At 41.6% G+C, this 14643-nt stretch overlaps 1 protein-coding gene and 1 long non-coding RNA gene across 3 annotated transcripts; both read right to left on the bottom strand.

The window, feature by feature from the left end:
- Positions 1-2930: 2930 nt before the first annotated feature.
- Positions 2931-6415, bottom strand: LOC123726204 (uncharacterized). The gene is made up of 3 exons (XR_006758544.1): positions 5165-6415; positions 3884-4166; positions 2931-2987 (listed from the first exon to the last, which is right to left on the bottom strand). It is a non-coding gene; the product is annotated as an uncharacterized lncRNA (long non-coding RNA).
- Positions 6416-9523: 3108 nt separating this feature from the next.
- Positions 9524-14391, bottom strand: si:ch1073-398f15.1 (cardiomyopathy-associated protein 5). Of its 2 annotated transcripts, none has more exons than XM_014138110.2 (4): positions 13960-14391; positions 12859-13220; positions 12478-12749; positions 9524-12355 (listed from the first exon to the last, which is right to left on the bottom strand). In XM_014138110.2, exons 1-4 carry the CDS (start codon positions 14085-14087, stop codon positions 10514-10516), a joined length of 2604 nt encoding a protein of 867 aa, XP_013993585.2. In that variant the 5' UTR covers positions 14088-14391; the 3' UTR covers positions 9524-10513. The 2 variants fall into 2 exon arrangements, with proteins under 2 accessions (XP_013993585.2, XP_013993575.2); XM_014138100.2 differs by having other exon boundaries at positions 12847-13220; positions 13960-14389.
- Between the last annotated feature and the right edge of the window lie 252 nt (positions 14392-14643).

Below are 14643 nucleotides of genomic sequence, written 5' to 3'. Positions count from 1 at the left end.
GATGTCACTTCCAGGTATCACAGGTCCATAACGAATGTAGTTTTGTTCAAAAAAGCTCATCATTTATGTCCAAAAATCTCCGTCTTGTTAGCACATGATCTAAGCCAGCCGGACTTCTCGTCATGAACGAGGGGAAAAAATATATTTACGTTCGTTCAAACATGTCAAACGTTGTATAGCATAAATCATTAGGGCCTTTTTAACCAGAACATGAATAATATTCAAGGTGGACGAATGCATACTCTTTTATAACGTATTGGAACGAGGGTACCCAACATGAACTCGCGCGCCAGGTGTCTAATGGGCCATCATCGTTCCATGGCTCTTGTTCGGTCAGATCTCCCTCCAGAAGACTCAAAACACTTTGTAAAGGCTGGTGACATCTAGTGGAAGCAATAGGAAGTGCCAAAATATTCCTCAGCCCCTGTGTTTTTCAATGGGATAGGTTTAAAGGCAATACAACACATCAGGTATCCACTTCCTGTCAGAAGATGTCTCAGGGTTTTGCCTGCCAAATGAGTTCTGTTATACTCACAGACACCATTCAAACAGTTTTAGAAAATTTAGGGTGTTTTCTATCCATATGTAATAAGTATACGCATATTCTAGTTACTGGGTAGGAGTGGTAACCAGATTAAATCGGGTATGTTTTTTTATCCAGCCGTGTCAATACTGCCCCCTAGCCCTAATTAAGGGTGGAATGATAAAATAATTATCTAATGAACGTAAATTAATCAATAATCCATTGTTAATTAGTAGTTAATGTAGCATGTATAATGAAGAATTAAAGTACCAATTGACAGGCACATAATGTCTAGTAGAGGCCCGAGACAAAATGTGTGTGTGTGAGATACAGGGAGTAGCCTTCAAGGTTTTCCTAATCTCAGGGGGGAAAGGAACAGGCAGTGCTGGATAGTGATAAACAGTGGAGGGGAGCGGACTGTTCTCTTGGTTGGGTGAGTGGTTTGGTAAGTATGCTGCAGTGGTGGTTACTGGATTTCTGACCCTAATTGTTATGTTTTTAATTTTGATGTGCTGTGCTGCATGTATTATCCCTTGTCTGAGAAAGTGTGTTACAGATGTCGTGCATGCTGCTGGTATGATGCCTTTGCTGGAGGCTCAAGAAGGAGATGCAGACACTGAGTCTAACTTTCAGAGGAAAATGGGGTTGACTAAGGATGACCCTTGGTTTGCCATTGGTGAGGTGGTGGAGTGACACCCTAGAGGGTGTCAACAGGGGGAGAAGAAAAACGTTTGCTTTGTTTTTTTATCTCGTGTGAAGTATTTGTCTTTCCTTATGTGTGGGTTTGAAGTTCCTGGGTGGCTGGTAGCCAACCTAGTAAAAGTTAGGTGTAGCTGGAAGGACTGAAGGGTTTCTATTATCGTTATTCCTATTAATACAAGTGTGATTCTTTTTGTTTGTATTGTATTTTAGTGAGTGACACCCTAGTGGGTGTCAAAAGGGGGAATCCTAAATTTCTCTGAAATTTCTTACGGGGAAATGTTCACACCCAGAGGGTGTGAAAAGGGGGATTGTTGGGTTATATTTTATTAAACTAGATGTGTGTAGGCTGAGCTAGACTCGTGACCCACACACACACACACACTGCCTGGTTGTGAAGCCGCTCAAGGACATGTGTTCGTGAGGAACTGATAGAGTGGAGAATAACTGTAGCATAAAAACAGGCACTGTCCTTGGGGTTGCTGACTTTTGGGTGAAAAACACGAAGATAAGCTGGAAGACAACTACACCTGGCAACAGTGATGCGCCAAGAGGCTGGGACCAGCCTGTGCGCCTGCGATAGGCTGAGCAAGTCTAAACCACGCTCAGCCTCTACTCTGACAGGCCCGCTCTGAGCGGGAACTATCTCTGTCCGAGTATTAAAGAAGAACTTTGTGTTTGAACAGTTAGTTCTCTGTTTGCCATGCGTGGTGTTACAGTGAACCCGTATATATGAAGATTGCATTTACCATTTATTCACTTGACTAATTATATTGAATAAAAAAGCTGAGAATATATTCAGTGACTTAGTGTTAAATTCTGTTCTGATACCAGATTCGATTGACGCAACCTATTTTCACCATGGAGTGAAAATGTGCACCGTGAGAGTACAGTACCAGTCAAAAGTTTGGACACACCTACTCATTCAAGGATTCTCTTTATTTTTACTATTTTCTACATTGTAGAATATTAGTGAAGACATCAAACTATGAAATAACACATATGGAATCATGTAGTAACCAAACAATATTTTTGATTCTTGAAAGTAGCCACCCTTTGCCTTGATGACAGCTTTGCATACTCTTGGCATTCTCTCAACCAGCTTCATGAGGTATTTACCTGGAATGCTTTTCCTACAGTCTTGAAGGAGTTCCCACATATGATAAGCACATTTTGGCTGTTTTTCCTTCACTCTGCGGTCCAACTCACCCCAAACCGTCGCAATTGGGTTGAGGTCGGGTGACTGTGTGTCACAATGGGTGGCTTGTGGAGTCCGAAGAGTCAGGCGCAGGAGACAGAAAGATTCCGTTAATGAATTTAATAAAAATATCCACACGGAAAATATGCAAGGTATGGAGTGCAAGGTGTGCAAAAGTAACGCACCACCCTTAAAGGAACGTAACCAGGGACGCAGCCCAAAAGGAATAGCGTAACTCCACAATATACAGAACCACATGAAACACACCCTGACAAACGAACAATCCCGCACAAACAACAAACCTAACTAACTAGCCTAAATACCCCTCCCCACTAACAACTAACACAAAACAGGTGCGCAACTAACCTAGGCCTAACTAACAGAACGTGCAACATAAATCGATGGCAGCCAGTAGGCCGGCGACGACGACTTCCGAGCGCGGAGGGGAGCCACCTTCCGTAGGTGTCGTGACACTGTGGAGGCCAGGTCATCTGATGCAGCACTCCATCACTCTCCTTCTTGGTCAAATGGCCCTTACAGTCTGGAGATGTGTTTTGGGTAATTGTCCTGTTGAAAAACAAATGATAGTCCCACTAAGCGCAAACCAGATGGGATGGTGCATTGCTGTAGAATGCTGTGGTAGACATTCTGGTTAAGTGTGCCTTGAATTCTAAATACTGTTCTCAATCGCTAGGACCCATTTCTCAATACTTTTTCAACTCTTCACACAGTTCTCCTAACCAACTTTCAGCTTGGCACAGAAGTTAATTTCACATCCAAAATGCACTAAAACTACCAAAATACTTCATGCATGTCTCAAATCAACTCATTCTTCCACACTAGCAAAGGTTGTCACCGAACAAGCACTTTATCACTCATAAAACAATGACCTAAAAAACTCTAACACTAAAAACAATGTTTCTTTTGCCAAAATGTCTTTGCTGTTTAGAATTCACTGCAGTATATGTTACGTGAATGAATCAGACATGATGCAATATGCTTCAATATGTTTTGTCGTTTTTTTATGTCAGAGTGTGTCACGTTGGTAACAATGATTCGGAAGACAGGCGCAGGAATACGTAATAGTTTAAAAAAAATTATACCCCAAATTACGGTGTGCCGTGTAAAGGTACGGGGACGAAGACCAAACAAACACTATACAAAACACAGGGTTGAAACCCAAACAAGAGTGAGGAGTACCTCAAATAAATACACATGTGCACAATGATTAACACACGGGACGAGACCCGTAGTCATCTGCGCAATCCACAAGGGCACGAAAGCCCAAAACACACAGCACAGGTACTCACGCGTACCAACGGACATTGTAACAATAATCGACAGCACCATGGTAAACAAAGGGCACATATATACAAATACAAACAGTGGGAATAGGGGCCAGGTGTGCACAGTGAAAGTTCCAGAGGGATCCGTGACAGTTCTGTATATTATAGTCATCTTACCTGGACATATTGGTTCCTGAGTTGCTTGACTCGTTCGGAGTTCCTCTCAAAGGGGACAGTGTACAACTGCTTCATCCTGACTTGATGTTGTTTCAGGACTCTAGAAATAGTTGTTATGCTTACATTGTGAATATTTCCAAATGTAATGTTGTCTTCCAACACTCTGTCCTGAATCTCTGTGAGTTTTACATCATTGTTTCTGATGACCATATCAATGATTGCAGTTTCCTGCACAGCAGTGAGAATCCTACCTCTCCCGCCTGTGGGAGGTAACCGTTGGGTCCTAAGCAGAAATACAAAAACAATTACACACAAATGAGGCTTTGCTCAATTTACTTCTGTAATGTGCAGTTCAGTCAGATGCCCTTGCAGAATGCACATCTTACCTGTTGTTTTGCCAGAAATGTCTCACAATAGATGCCACTGTTGAGCGTTGCAGATTTGTCTGCACTCTCAGACCAGCCTCTCTCATTGATAGAACATGATTTATTACATGATCATTTATAGTAGCCCTAATCTCATCTGAGACTACAGCTCTTGATCTTCCACTGTCGTCTTCCACCACGCGTACGTACTCCTTTCCCTCTCCCAGCCACTCTTCTTCCTCTGTCAGCCACTTCTCTATCTCTGGCTGAGTCCATGTTTACATTACAGTACAGCATTATTCCTAAGATGTCCCCTTTTGTATAGATGGTAATGCAATTGAAAGACTAACACCTGGGTAGGTGTTCAGCTGCAATGGGAATCAGCTGTGGTTGGTCTAATTGTTTTGATAGTAAGTTTCTAATTAGCTAAAGTTGTCCAACCTTGGGTTGCTAGATGTTGGCGTTATAAGACCACCCATCCACCCCAACCAACTGCCATACTAAGTAACCATTTGTCTTCTGTAACCATACCGAACATAACATATCATATAATTAGAGTATTAGATGTACATTTACTATGTCACATCTAGTCTATGAGACCAGGCTGGGCTCGGTAACGGCACCTACTCTGAGGCTAAATCATACTTCTGCACTTTTGTAGTCACTTTAACTCTCTGCTGACTCACAAATTCAGGACTATATCTAAATGACAATACAGACTTTACACATTAAAATCAGCCCAAGATCAGCCTTGCCTGACAAAACATGCATCAGGTCAAGTGTTTTGGCTAGACAAATATATATATTTTTTTGTCAGTATCGTTACTGGCATACCTGTAAATGGACTAAATTATCCTAATGATGATGAGCAGGCTGCAGACTTTACACATTTAAATCAGCCCAAGGGCAGCCTTACCTGCTGTCATGACTGTCCTGTGAGGATCTGAGTGGGTCAGATCAGGTTTGCAATGAATAACTCAACAAGACCCCCTTTCACCCACAGAGAGGGGGAGGAGGGAACTGGGCCAGGTTGACAGCTCATGCCCGGTTGTAAATTAAAGGAGAAGACTCTCTCTCAGTTAACAGACCTTTTCCTGGCAAAACTCTAACAGTTTTTAAATGAATACTGGAACAAATTTTCTAAAATAAAAACTTGGGGAATGGTCAGAGAAGATCTATAGAAAACTAATATCATATTGGTTATTATTTTGTGATGTCATTAAAAAGGTTATAAAGGAAATACTGTAACTTGGAAAGTATATCCCCTTTATCTGTCAAATCTTCATCCTCTACATTGTATATGAGTAATGAAAAAATATGTTAAGATAGGAATGGGATTTTAGGAGCCATAAGAGAATCTATCTCCTATAAACTGTGCATAGTAAGTAGCCACGCCCCAAGTGAGGTCAGAGAGCGTGTCAGACTGACGGAACCGTCCCCTTCGGCCAGAGTGCATAAAAGGACTGGTATGGAAATTAACATTAGACCAGAAAGGCGTTTGAAATGGTTGGAACTTTGAACCTCAACACGAGGTGAAGAAAATAAACTCACCTCCCAGACCAGAGAGGCGTGTAGAGCTACAGCTCATGTCCAGAGTGGTTTGAACCTTGAATATCAACATGAATAAGCAGGAAAAAGCTCATCTTCAGACAATCACTGGTACGGCTGATTAGCTGTTCTAAGTCAAATATCTAGAACAGCAAATTTAAGTGGGACCATCCTACTACTCTTCTCAAATCACCGTATCCTACTACTCTCATCACCAATGGGAACTGTCGACACGGCTGGCTGGCTACCTTCCAAGGAGCATCTCCCTGAGTGAACAACAGTAGCAGACGGGAAAGGGGAGACCCATTTCGGACAATCAGAGCCACACAAGCGTGCCACTGAAAGGCCAACAACCTTCCTAAGTAGGGCTGGTTCCAACAGAGATAAACGGCAAACGAAGGCAGTCACACATAAATACATTCATCATTTCTTACTTTGTGTGCAAAGAATATGATTACTGTGAGAATAGTTTCTAAAATGTATCAACAATAAGTCTCTTTCTTTTTCTCTCTCTCTCTCTCCCTCTCCATGTCATTGTGTAAAAAGCCACCATATTGTGTCAGTCTGCTAGGGACCTTTTTCTAATGTATTAAGTGTGTATGTTTATTCTGTGTTATTATTTAGCTAGCTAGAAAATAAATAATTAAACCAATTTGTGTAGTACTGAATCATAAGTAAGGCTGGGGTTTTTGCAGATCCAAGAAGGTTACGACTGTTCAGAATGATGATATGATAAGAGGTCATGATTTAATACGTTGACTGTTGAATGAGATAGTTAAAGACCTTTAGAGTTTAATTCGGGAGATGGTAACGCTTTAAACAACCGCTCTCGTGGTGCCCCAAATTCCTAATGAGTTAATTGTTACATGATTAATTTAATCGGGTAACAATTAAACATAGTTATTTGATTCGATAAAGAACAGTCATCAGATTAATGAAAGTAAAGCCACAACACTGCCAAAACATGCATCAGGTCAAGCATTTTTGCTAGACAATTAAAATATTATTTTTTGAAGCAGTATCCTAGTAAGATCATGCTGCTGGTTAGTATCACCCCAATTATGCCTGTAGTCTATCAACGGTTATCACGGAGGTCAACAGCACTTTTTTCAACCAACCCTGGTCGCAATTCATCAAAAGGTTTGTATCTTGGACTTGGGTTTTTGGATTGAAAGTAGCAGGGATGTGGGTTCTGGTTTTTGTGATTGTGTGACATATTATTGCCTCATAAAATAGCTATGTGCTCACCAGGAAAAGGTAAACTCCAGTGAGTTGGCAGGACCCTGTTTTTATGGACACACAATCGATCGTTTTTCCTGTACAGTGCAATATTTGTTCCTTATAGTGTCCAGGCGTCCCTTTTTAAGCTGTTTGACCACAGTAAATGTCCAGCAACACTTTCTATGATCTAGCTTTTTCTTCAAACTCACCTGATTTGTATTCTAGGGACTCTCGTAAGTAGACTGGACCCGGGTTCTATGGACACACTATCGATAATTTTGCCTGTACAGTGCTATATTTGTACCGTATAGTGTCCAGGCATTCCATTTTAAGATGTTTGACCCCAGTAAAAGTCCTGTAACAGGTGCTATGTCCTTGCTTTTTGTTCAAACTAGACCCTGGTTTTATGCACACACAATCGATCCTTTTCCCTCTACAGTTCAGTTTGTTTGTGCAATAGAACAAAAATACAGTAACACCTTTTTTAAACATTACATTTCAAAATATAATCCTTGAACAATACCACCAATAAATTAACAAGAATCATACAATCAAAATAATTAGATATATTTTTTTAATTGTTATTGTATATACTTTTTACCAGTAGGGCATTATTGTTATTTACTATACTAAGCTCCAACCATTTTTCAATGTGCTTCACCTTATAATATTATTTATCTTATATATAGTAATTATCTTTAGTTTAGATTTTCTCCCATGTAATTACATATTATGTATAATTTTTACATTACGCACTATGCAAAGTTGCAATTATGGGGGGGGATTTTGTATCATCCACACAGCGTTTTACCATGGACTTTTATTTTGAAGGCAAAATCCAAAACCCGTAAGTCTTAATGCTGCTGCCAGGACTATAATGTTGCTTTAAAAATATTATTATAACATTTCAAATTACAATACAACAAAAAAACATAAGACATCAATGCATGTATATTTTCTCTGAAAAACATAAAATAATATTAAAAGTAGAAAAATGTAATAACAAGAACTGAGTTTCATAAACTAAAGTAAAATAAATACTATAAAGTCCCGGGATTACAGTTGTACAAACCTATAATAGAGTTGTAAGAATATATATATATATATATATATATATAAAATTTTTTGTTATTGACTAATTCTAGATATTTTATTAAATATTAAGTAAGTAAAAAATATATTGGGGACAGATTTGAAATATGTGTTTTTGTGGATATAAAATTTACCAGCGAGAATTAAGAAATTAACGACTAATTCGGTAGTTTTGTTTTCATTTGATTTGAAAATGTTACTGCCGTGACGTTTGGAATTTCCTGGTGTTAAACTGTAGTTTATTATTCACTAGTTACCACAGTCATAAGCCCCTCCTATTTCTTCAATGTATTTTCTTAAAATGTAATTTTAAACCTATCCTTAAACTTAACCACACTGCTAACCTTATGCCTAACCCTAACCTAAATTAAGATAAAAAAATCTATTTTTTTTTTCATAAAATTTTACTATATAGATCATTTTGACATTGTTTGTTGTAGCTAGCATAAACCGCACAGTTGGTGCATTACCGTGTCCTGCCGTTCTGGTGCGGGAAAGACCGTACGATTTTCCATTTGGCCAGTAGATGGCACTAAAGTCTTTCAACAAAATGTTAACAAAATGTTACAATCTCACCTGAAACTAAAAATGAAATAAAACACGCTGATGGTGGTGTGAATCTGTTATCAAAATCTCTGCTATAGCCCCATATAAGACAATACAATGCAAAACCCTTTGTAAACCAGTGAAAAGCACATCAACTCTTCACAGGGGTACATAAACATGATGAATAGGAGAATGAAGAGGAATACTTAATGAATACAAGAAAGGGAGCAGGTATGCAGATCTACTTCAGTTCCTCAGATTGAGTTGGCAGCTGCTTCAGTCTTCAGTTAGATCATCCACAACAACAAGCTGACACACAGAGAACACTTGGATAAACGTGTAAACTTATATTTAATTCCCATCCATACTTCACGTAGAATAAGAAACCTGAACATACAGTACATGTCACACTATGTATTTAGGCTGCAAGGTTCTTTGCAGTGGGAGCCAATCCAAGAAGATGGTTACGGAGGCTCACTAGACCAATCTGAGAAGAGAACAGGGTTACAGAGACTCGTGTCAAGATGGGGGTTGTCAGGCTCAGGCCAAGGATGGTTATTTATAACCCTTTACAGTGAGTGGAGGCAAGGGGTGCACTTAAGACCTCCCCCCCTCACAACACACACACACACTCCCTTCCTATAAGGTCATCAATGTCTACAAGAGGCTACTCATTTGACAAACCCCACCTCTCCAATTCCCCCCTCCCCTCTGTGATTCATACCTCCTATTTCTAACACACACACGAATACAGACACACACACACACACACGTTTTTTTCAGCTGGCCACCATCCATCAACACAGAGGAGATTGGATGATCTGGAGCAGCGGCTATACGGTACACTCCTCTCTCTTAGATACAAAAGGAGAGGAAATGGGTAGCACTTTATTTTACAGTTCAGAAATGATCAGATATTTGTTTAGAAATTACATGGTTAAATGGTAATAACCTAACAATTACCTATGAGTCTGACTGACTGCTTAATAGAGAATCGCCATTGAAAGTGTTTAGGCTGGGTCCGGGAAACCAGACCAAAAAGTGCTACTGTGCTACTGTTTAAAAATGGTCAAATAAACAAGTATGCATAAAAATAAATATCCAGAAAAAACAGCCTGGTCTGATAGACGTAACATAGTAAATGTAAATCCAGGACACTAAAATTAGTATAATACTGTATGTTAGTATGGTTACATAAGACAGATGGTTACTTAAGGCAAAAATTTAAGTAGGATGGTTAGTTGGGATGGTGGGTGGGCATATAGCGTGAACGTCTAGCAACCCGATGGTTGCAATTTCACATCACAGACAACTTTAGCATTTAATTAATTAGCAACTTTTCAATTACTTGGTACTTTTAGCTACTTTGCAACTACTTAGCATGTTAGCTAACCCTTCCCCAACCTTAACCCTTTATGCTAATCCTTCCCCTAACCCTAACATTAACTCTTTAACCGAAGTTCTAAACTTAACCCTAACCCCTAGCCTACCTAATGTTAGCCAGCTAGCTAACGTTAGCCACTAGCCACCTAGCTAGAATTCATTACATATCATACAGTTTGAAAATTCGTAACATACTGTACATTCTTCAAATTCATAAAATATAATACAAATTGTAATTGGTAACATATCATCCACAAATTAATACATACCATACGAACCATAACATATCATACTAAATGGAGTCTTTCGGATTTACGTACAGAATAATACGAAATGCTCTGAGACCAGGTTGAGAAAAAAAGATGAAGTTCTGTAATTTTTACTTCAATTCATCATTTGACCTCTCAATTTCAAATTGCTGCAGCATAAAGCCAATAAGACTAAAAAGGACATGGTATTTTCCCCCTAAATAAGGCTAAAGGATGATGCATCCGCCGCCAACTTTGGCTGGGTCATTCACTGGGGCAGGAACGGAAGGAGTGGTCTGGCTAGGTCCTGTTGTAGGTTCAACTTCTGGCTTGGCTGACTCAGCTGGTTCAGCCTCTCCTTTAGCTGGTTCTGTTTTACTGTCCTGTCCTGTCAATACCGGGTCAGCCTCTGGCTTGGGGCTGTCATTCTCCTCGGCCTGAGGTGGTTCTGTGTTTCCTTCAGCTAATTCAGTCTTTTTATCCTCTGCTTTTACTGGTTCAGTAGCTATACTTGAGAGCAGCGTAATCTGGGATTGGTAAAATGAGGATGAGTCGTCAACTGGTGTTGTCATATCTTTCTCCTCCTCCCTCTGTCCTGTCTCGCCATCCCCCTCTCCTTCATCGGCAGTCTCAGCTGGTGAAGCCTTCTCTTTCTCCTCCTCCCTCTCTTCCTTCCCTCTATCCCCTCCTTCCTCTAGGATCTCAACTGGGGTCTGGGCTCGAGCCAGTGGCGCTAGTTTCAGAGAGCTCTTGTGAGGTGCAGCTGGCTTCCTTCTAGGGGGGGCTACTGGCTTTGTAGCTTCCTGATTTGTTCCATTGTCACTCAGAGGTGGGAGTGTTTGTAGTTCCACGGTGGGAGCATCATGTTTGTATGAGAGGTCCATGTCTGTGGGTGGCTCAGTGACACTCCCCCCACCAGCCCTCTCAGAGAAAGACTCTGGGTCAGAAAGTGGTGGATCATTTAAATCTGTGACAATGGCCTGAGTCTTGTTCTCCTCCTCTGTGGTTTTCCCTTCTTTAACCACTTGAGGCTGAGGTGCTTCCTGCACCATCTTTAAAATATTGTCTGCCTTAACATGTTTGTCCTCCTTCACAGGTTCTGCATGGTTCTTTTCTTTATCCAGTGATGGGATGTACCGGTCATCAGATGGAGAGGAACTGGCGTTCGTCCGGAAAAAATCTGTCATGTCATGCTCAAACTCCTGGATCTCCCCTTCTGTCTCTGCATCATCAGTTTGTGAGAGAAAGCTGTCCAGCGTGTACAATTCCTGTGCCCAAGTTCTGAAGCCTTCCTCTACTGCCAGTTCCCCTTCCAGCTCCACCATGGGAGTCTCGTCCTTCAGGACAAACTTCTCCAGGTACCCCCTGTCCTCCCGGTCTGAGTGTCTGCTGTGGAAGGACCTTTCGGAGGTCATACTCTCAGTGTCTTCCTCCTTCACTCCTTCCCTGCTGCCCACCGCCTCTTCATACAGGTCTGTGTAAAGGAAGGCCATGGCCGTAGGCTCTTCTAGCAGAGTGGGGTTGATGATTTTGGGGGGTCCCGAGGGGAGGAAGATGGGGGTGAGGACGGTTTCCTCACTGCCAAAGAGGGCCGATCCACTCTCCTTCAGGGGGGACTTGGGTGACTTGTCTACTGCGCCCTCCTCTACTTCCAGATAGTTCTTTGAAGGCATATTGTCCATACCGCCGTAGAACACCTCATCCAGATGGTCACTGGAGATTTCTTCTCCGCTAACGCCTGTGTTGGAACATCCCAGGTCTTCGGTCACAGGTGCGGCATCTTGGAGCTGTTCCGGCTCCTCACTCACCTGCTGGTTTTCCTCTCCACAGTCTGCTTCCTCCTTCTCCTGTCCTTCTTCAATCATGGTGGGGCCTCCTGGAGCAGGCTCATCCATCTGAGTAAATGTCTCAAAGTAGTCCATGTCGCTGGTGGCTCCTCGTCTGGGCTGCTTTGCCACCGGAGCCCCAGGAGGGTCAGTCTGATCAGGCCTGGTGAGATGGGAGGATTCAGTGTGTTCCAACATTTGATCTCCACCCCCCACTGATGGTGCGTTGTCCTCCTCAAACACCTGAATGAATGGATCAGTGAATGAATAAACAAACAAGTGAATGGGCAAATAAATGAATGACTGACTGAATGGATGGATACACAGAGTAAGGTCTACAGATCTAATTCAATTGTGGTTGTCACCTCTTCTATGATTTCGTTACTGGGTTTGGTGAAGGTGGATTCCTCCAGGTAAGACAGGTTGTCCACCATGACTTGGCTCTCCTCCTCGTCTATGCTCACCAGCCTGGGAGGAACCACGATGTTCAGGATCTCTGAGCCTTCTGACACCAGGCGGAACAAACTCTGCTTCTTCTCCTCTTTGGGATCTGTCGTTTCCTCCTCCTCCCCATCTCCCTCTGCCCTCACATTGGGCAGGGAGACCTCCACTAGCTCTGGCTTCTCAACCAACTCACCTGATGAAGGAAAAATATGCAAAAATGTGTCTCAATAGATTACAGTTTGAGCATATCAGAGTTTGAGACATTACCTAATTTCTTTCAGTGACCTCACCTAAGTCATCACCTGTGGGCAGAGGAGTCCATCCCCGTCTGTCAGCCCGGCTCCTGCGTCCTCCTCCACAACTTGTTTTCATCCTTGGCCTCCTCACCATCATTGCCTCATCCATGACAAAGGTTATTTTACCTGCCATTCCAGATCCTAATCCAGGTGAAACGGACCTTTCATTAATGGGAAAGCAGAATTCCGAGGCGACAGTAGGGGTGGGTTCGGCTTCGGAACCCCAAGGGGTGGAGCAGCGACTGGAGCTGGTCTCCCATTGGATGCCGCTGTCCTCGCCCTGCACGGTAACCATGGAGAAGGAGGGGTCCATCATTAAGCACTGCATCTTGGGACGCACCGCCTCATCCTGAACCGCCAACCGCAAACTGGAAGAGACGCGATAATACAGATAACATGGTGAGGTACTGGGGCAAATGTACATTTTACCATTTCGAGGCACATCAAGAAATTATAATAAAAAATGACTTGAAATAAAAGCCTTATGTATGTGACGATCCCTCTACCCCTGCCCCTCGGTCTGTCTGTCTGGCTGTTTGTCTGTCTGTCTCACTAGGAATGTGACCTTTTGTATGGAGTAAACCTTACTGAAATCATAACAAGACATGATTACTATGGATTGTACTCTGATTTATCTCGACAAAGTGGGATGCTCAGAGACAGCAATCATTTTCAATCATTTATCAAATAATTTAATTATCTCCATAACTATTCATCCACACTAATTTGATCTCGACGAAGGAGGGGCTAAGGTTTTTTGCGAATGTACACTACCGGTCAAAAGTTTTAGAACACCTACTCATTCAAGAGTGTGCAAAGCTGTCATCAAGGCAAAGGGTGACTATTTGAAGAATCTAAAATCTAAAATATATTTAGATTTGTTTAACACTTTTTTGGTTACTACATGATTCCATATGTGTTATTTCATAGCTTTGATGTCTTCACTATTATTCTACAATGTAGAAAATAGCAAAAATAAAGAAAAACCCTTGAATGAGTAGGTGTTCTAAAACTTTTGACCGGTAGTGTACTTTGGAAAAAGACTCAGATTTCACTTCTAGTAGGCTGTACAGAATGTCAGAAATTATGTAGGATATAGGCTGCTACCTGTTGCGGAGATCCTCAACCTCGTCATTGATTTGGGAGACTCCCTCAGTGATGTCCACATCATCCTCTAGCATTGTCAGAGTATCTGGATCTATCCTGATACATTCCACCGTTTCCATTGTATCCATTGTAGCAGGTTCTTCTCATCTATTTTCAATGGCTTCTTATCGGCACTCCGCAAAGCAACGTTGATGACATTCCAAGTTCGAGAACTTGCTCAGAGATTTTGTGCTCAGCGTAATCTTGAAATAGAAAGAACGGCATCCAGGGTTTCAAAATGTGTCATCCCTTGACAGTTGACACTAATGTTGAAGTATAGGACCAATAGCTATAGCTGTAAAAGTATTTTTCGTGGGGAAAAGTGTATCCTGACCCAGGGTGTGTAGGCTACCTATAGACGTCATATACAGTTGCAGCAGTATCAGCAGAAAAGACGCCCACCTCTTTTTTTGAAACTTTTTTTTTGCCAGGTCTAAAAATAATACTTGTCACCAGCCTCTATCCAATGGCATGGTGCTGTCTGCCAGTCTGACACAACAAGGGTAGAAAAAAGAAGGATTGAATTGACACATGTAGAATGTCATTTAGCGGTGCATAATTAACAAGGGAGTATCATGTTTATTATAATCAATTTTCTCAAAGTCCAGCACCATGGACAGCACCAGTGGTCAGAGCCTCTCTCTC

This window comes from Salmo salar, chromosome ssa01, assembly GCF_905237065.1.
Source record: "Salmo salar chromosome ssa01, Ssal_v3.1, whole genome shotgun sequence".
NCBI classification, from domain to species: domain Eukaryota; kingdom Metazoa; phylum Chordata; class Actinopteri; order Salmoniformes; family Salmonidae; genus Salmo; species Salmo salar.
Note: the sequence above shows the minus strand (reverse complement) of the source record. Positions and strands in the feature narration are given on the sequence as shown.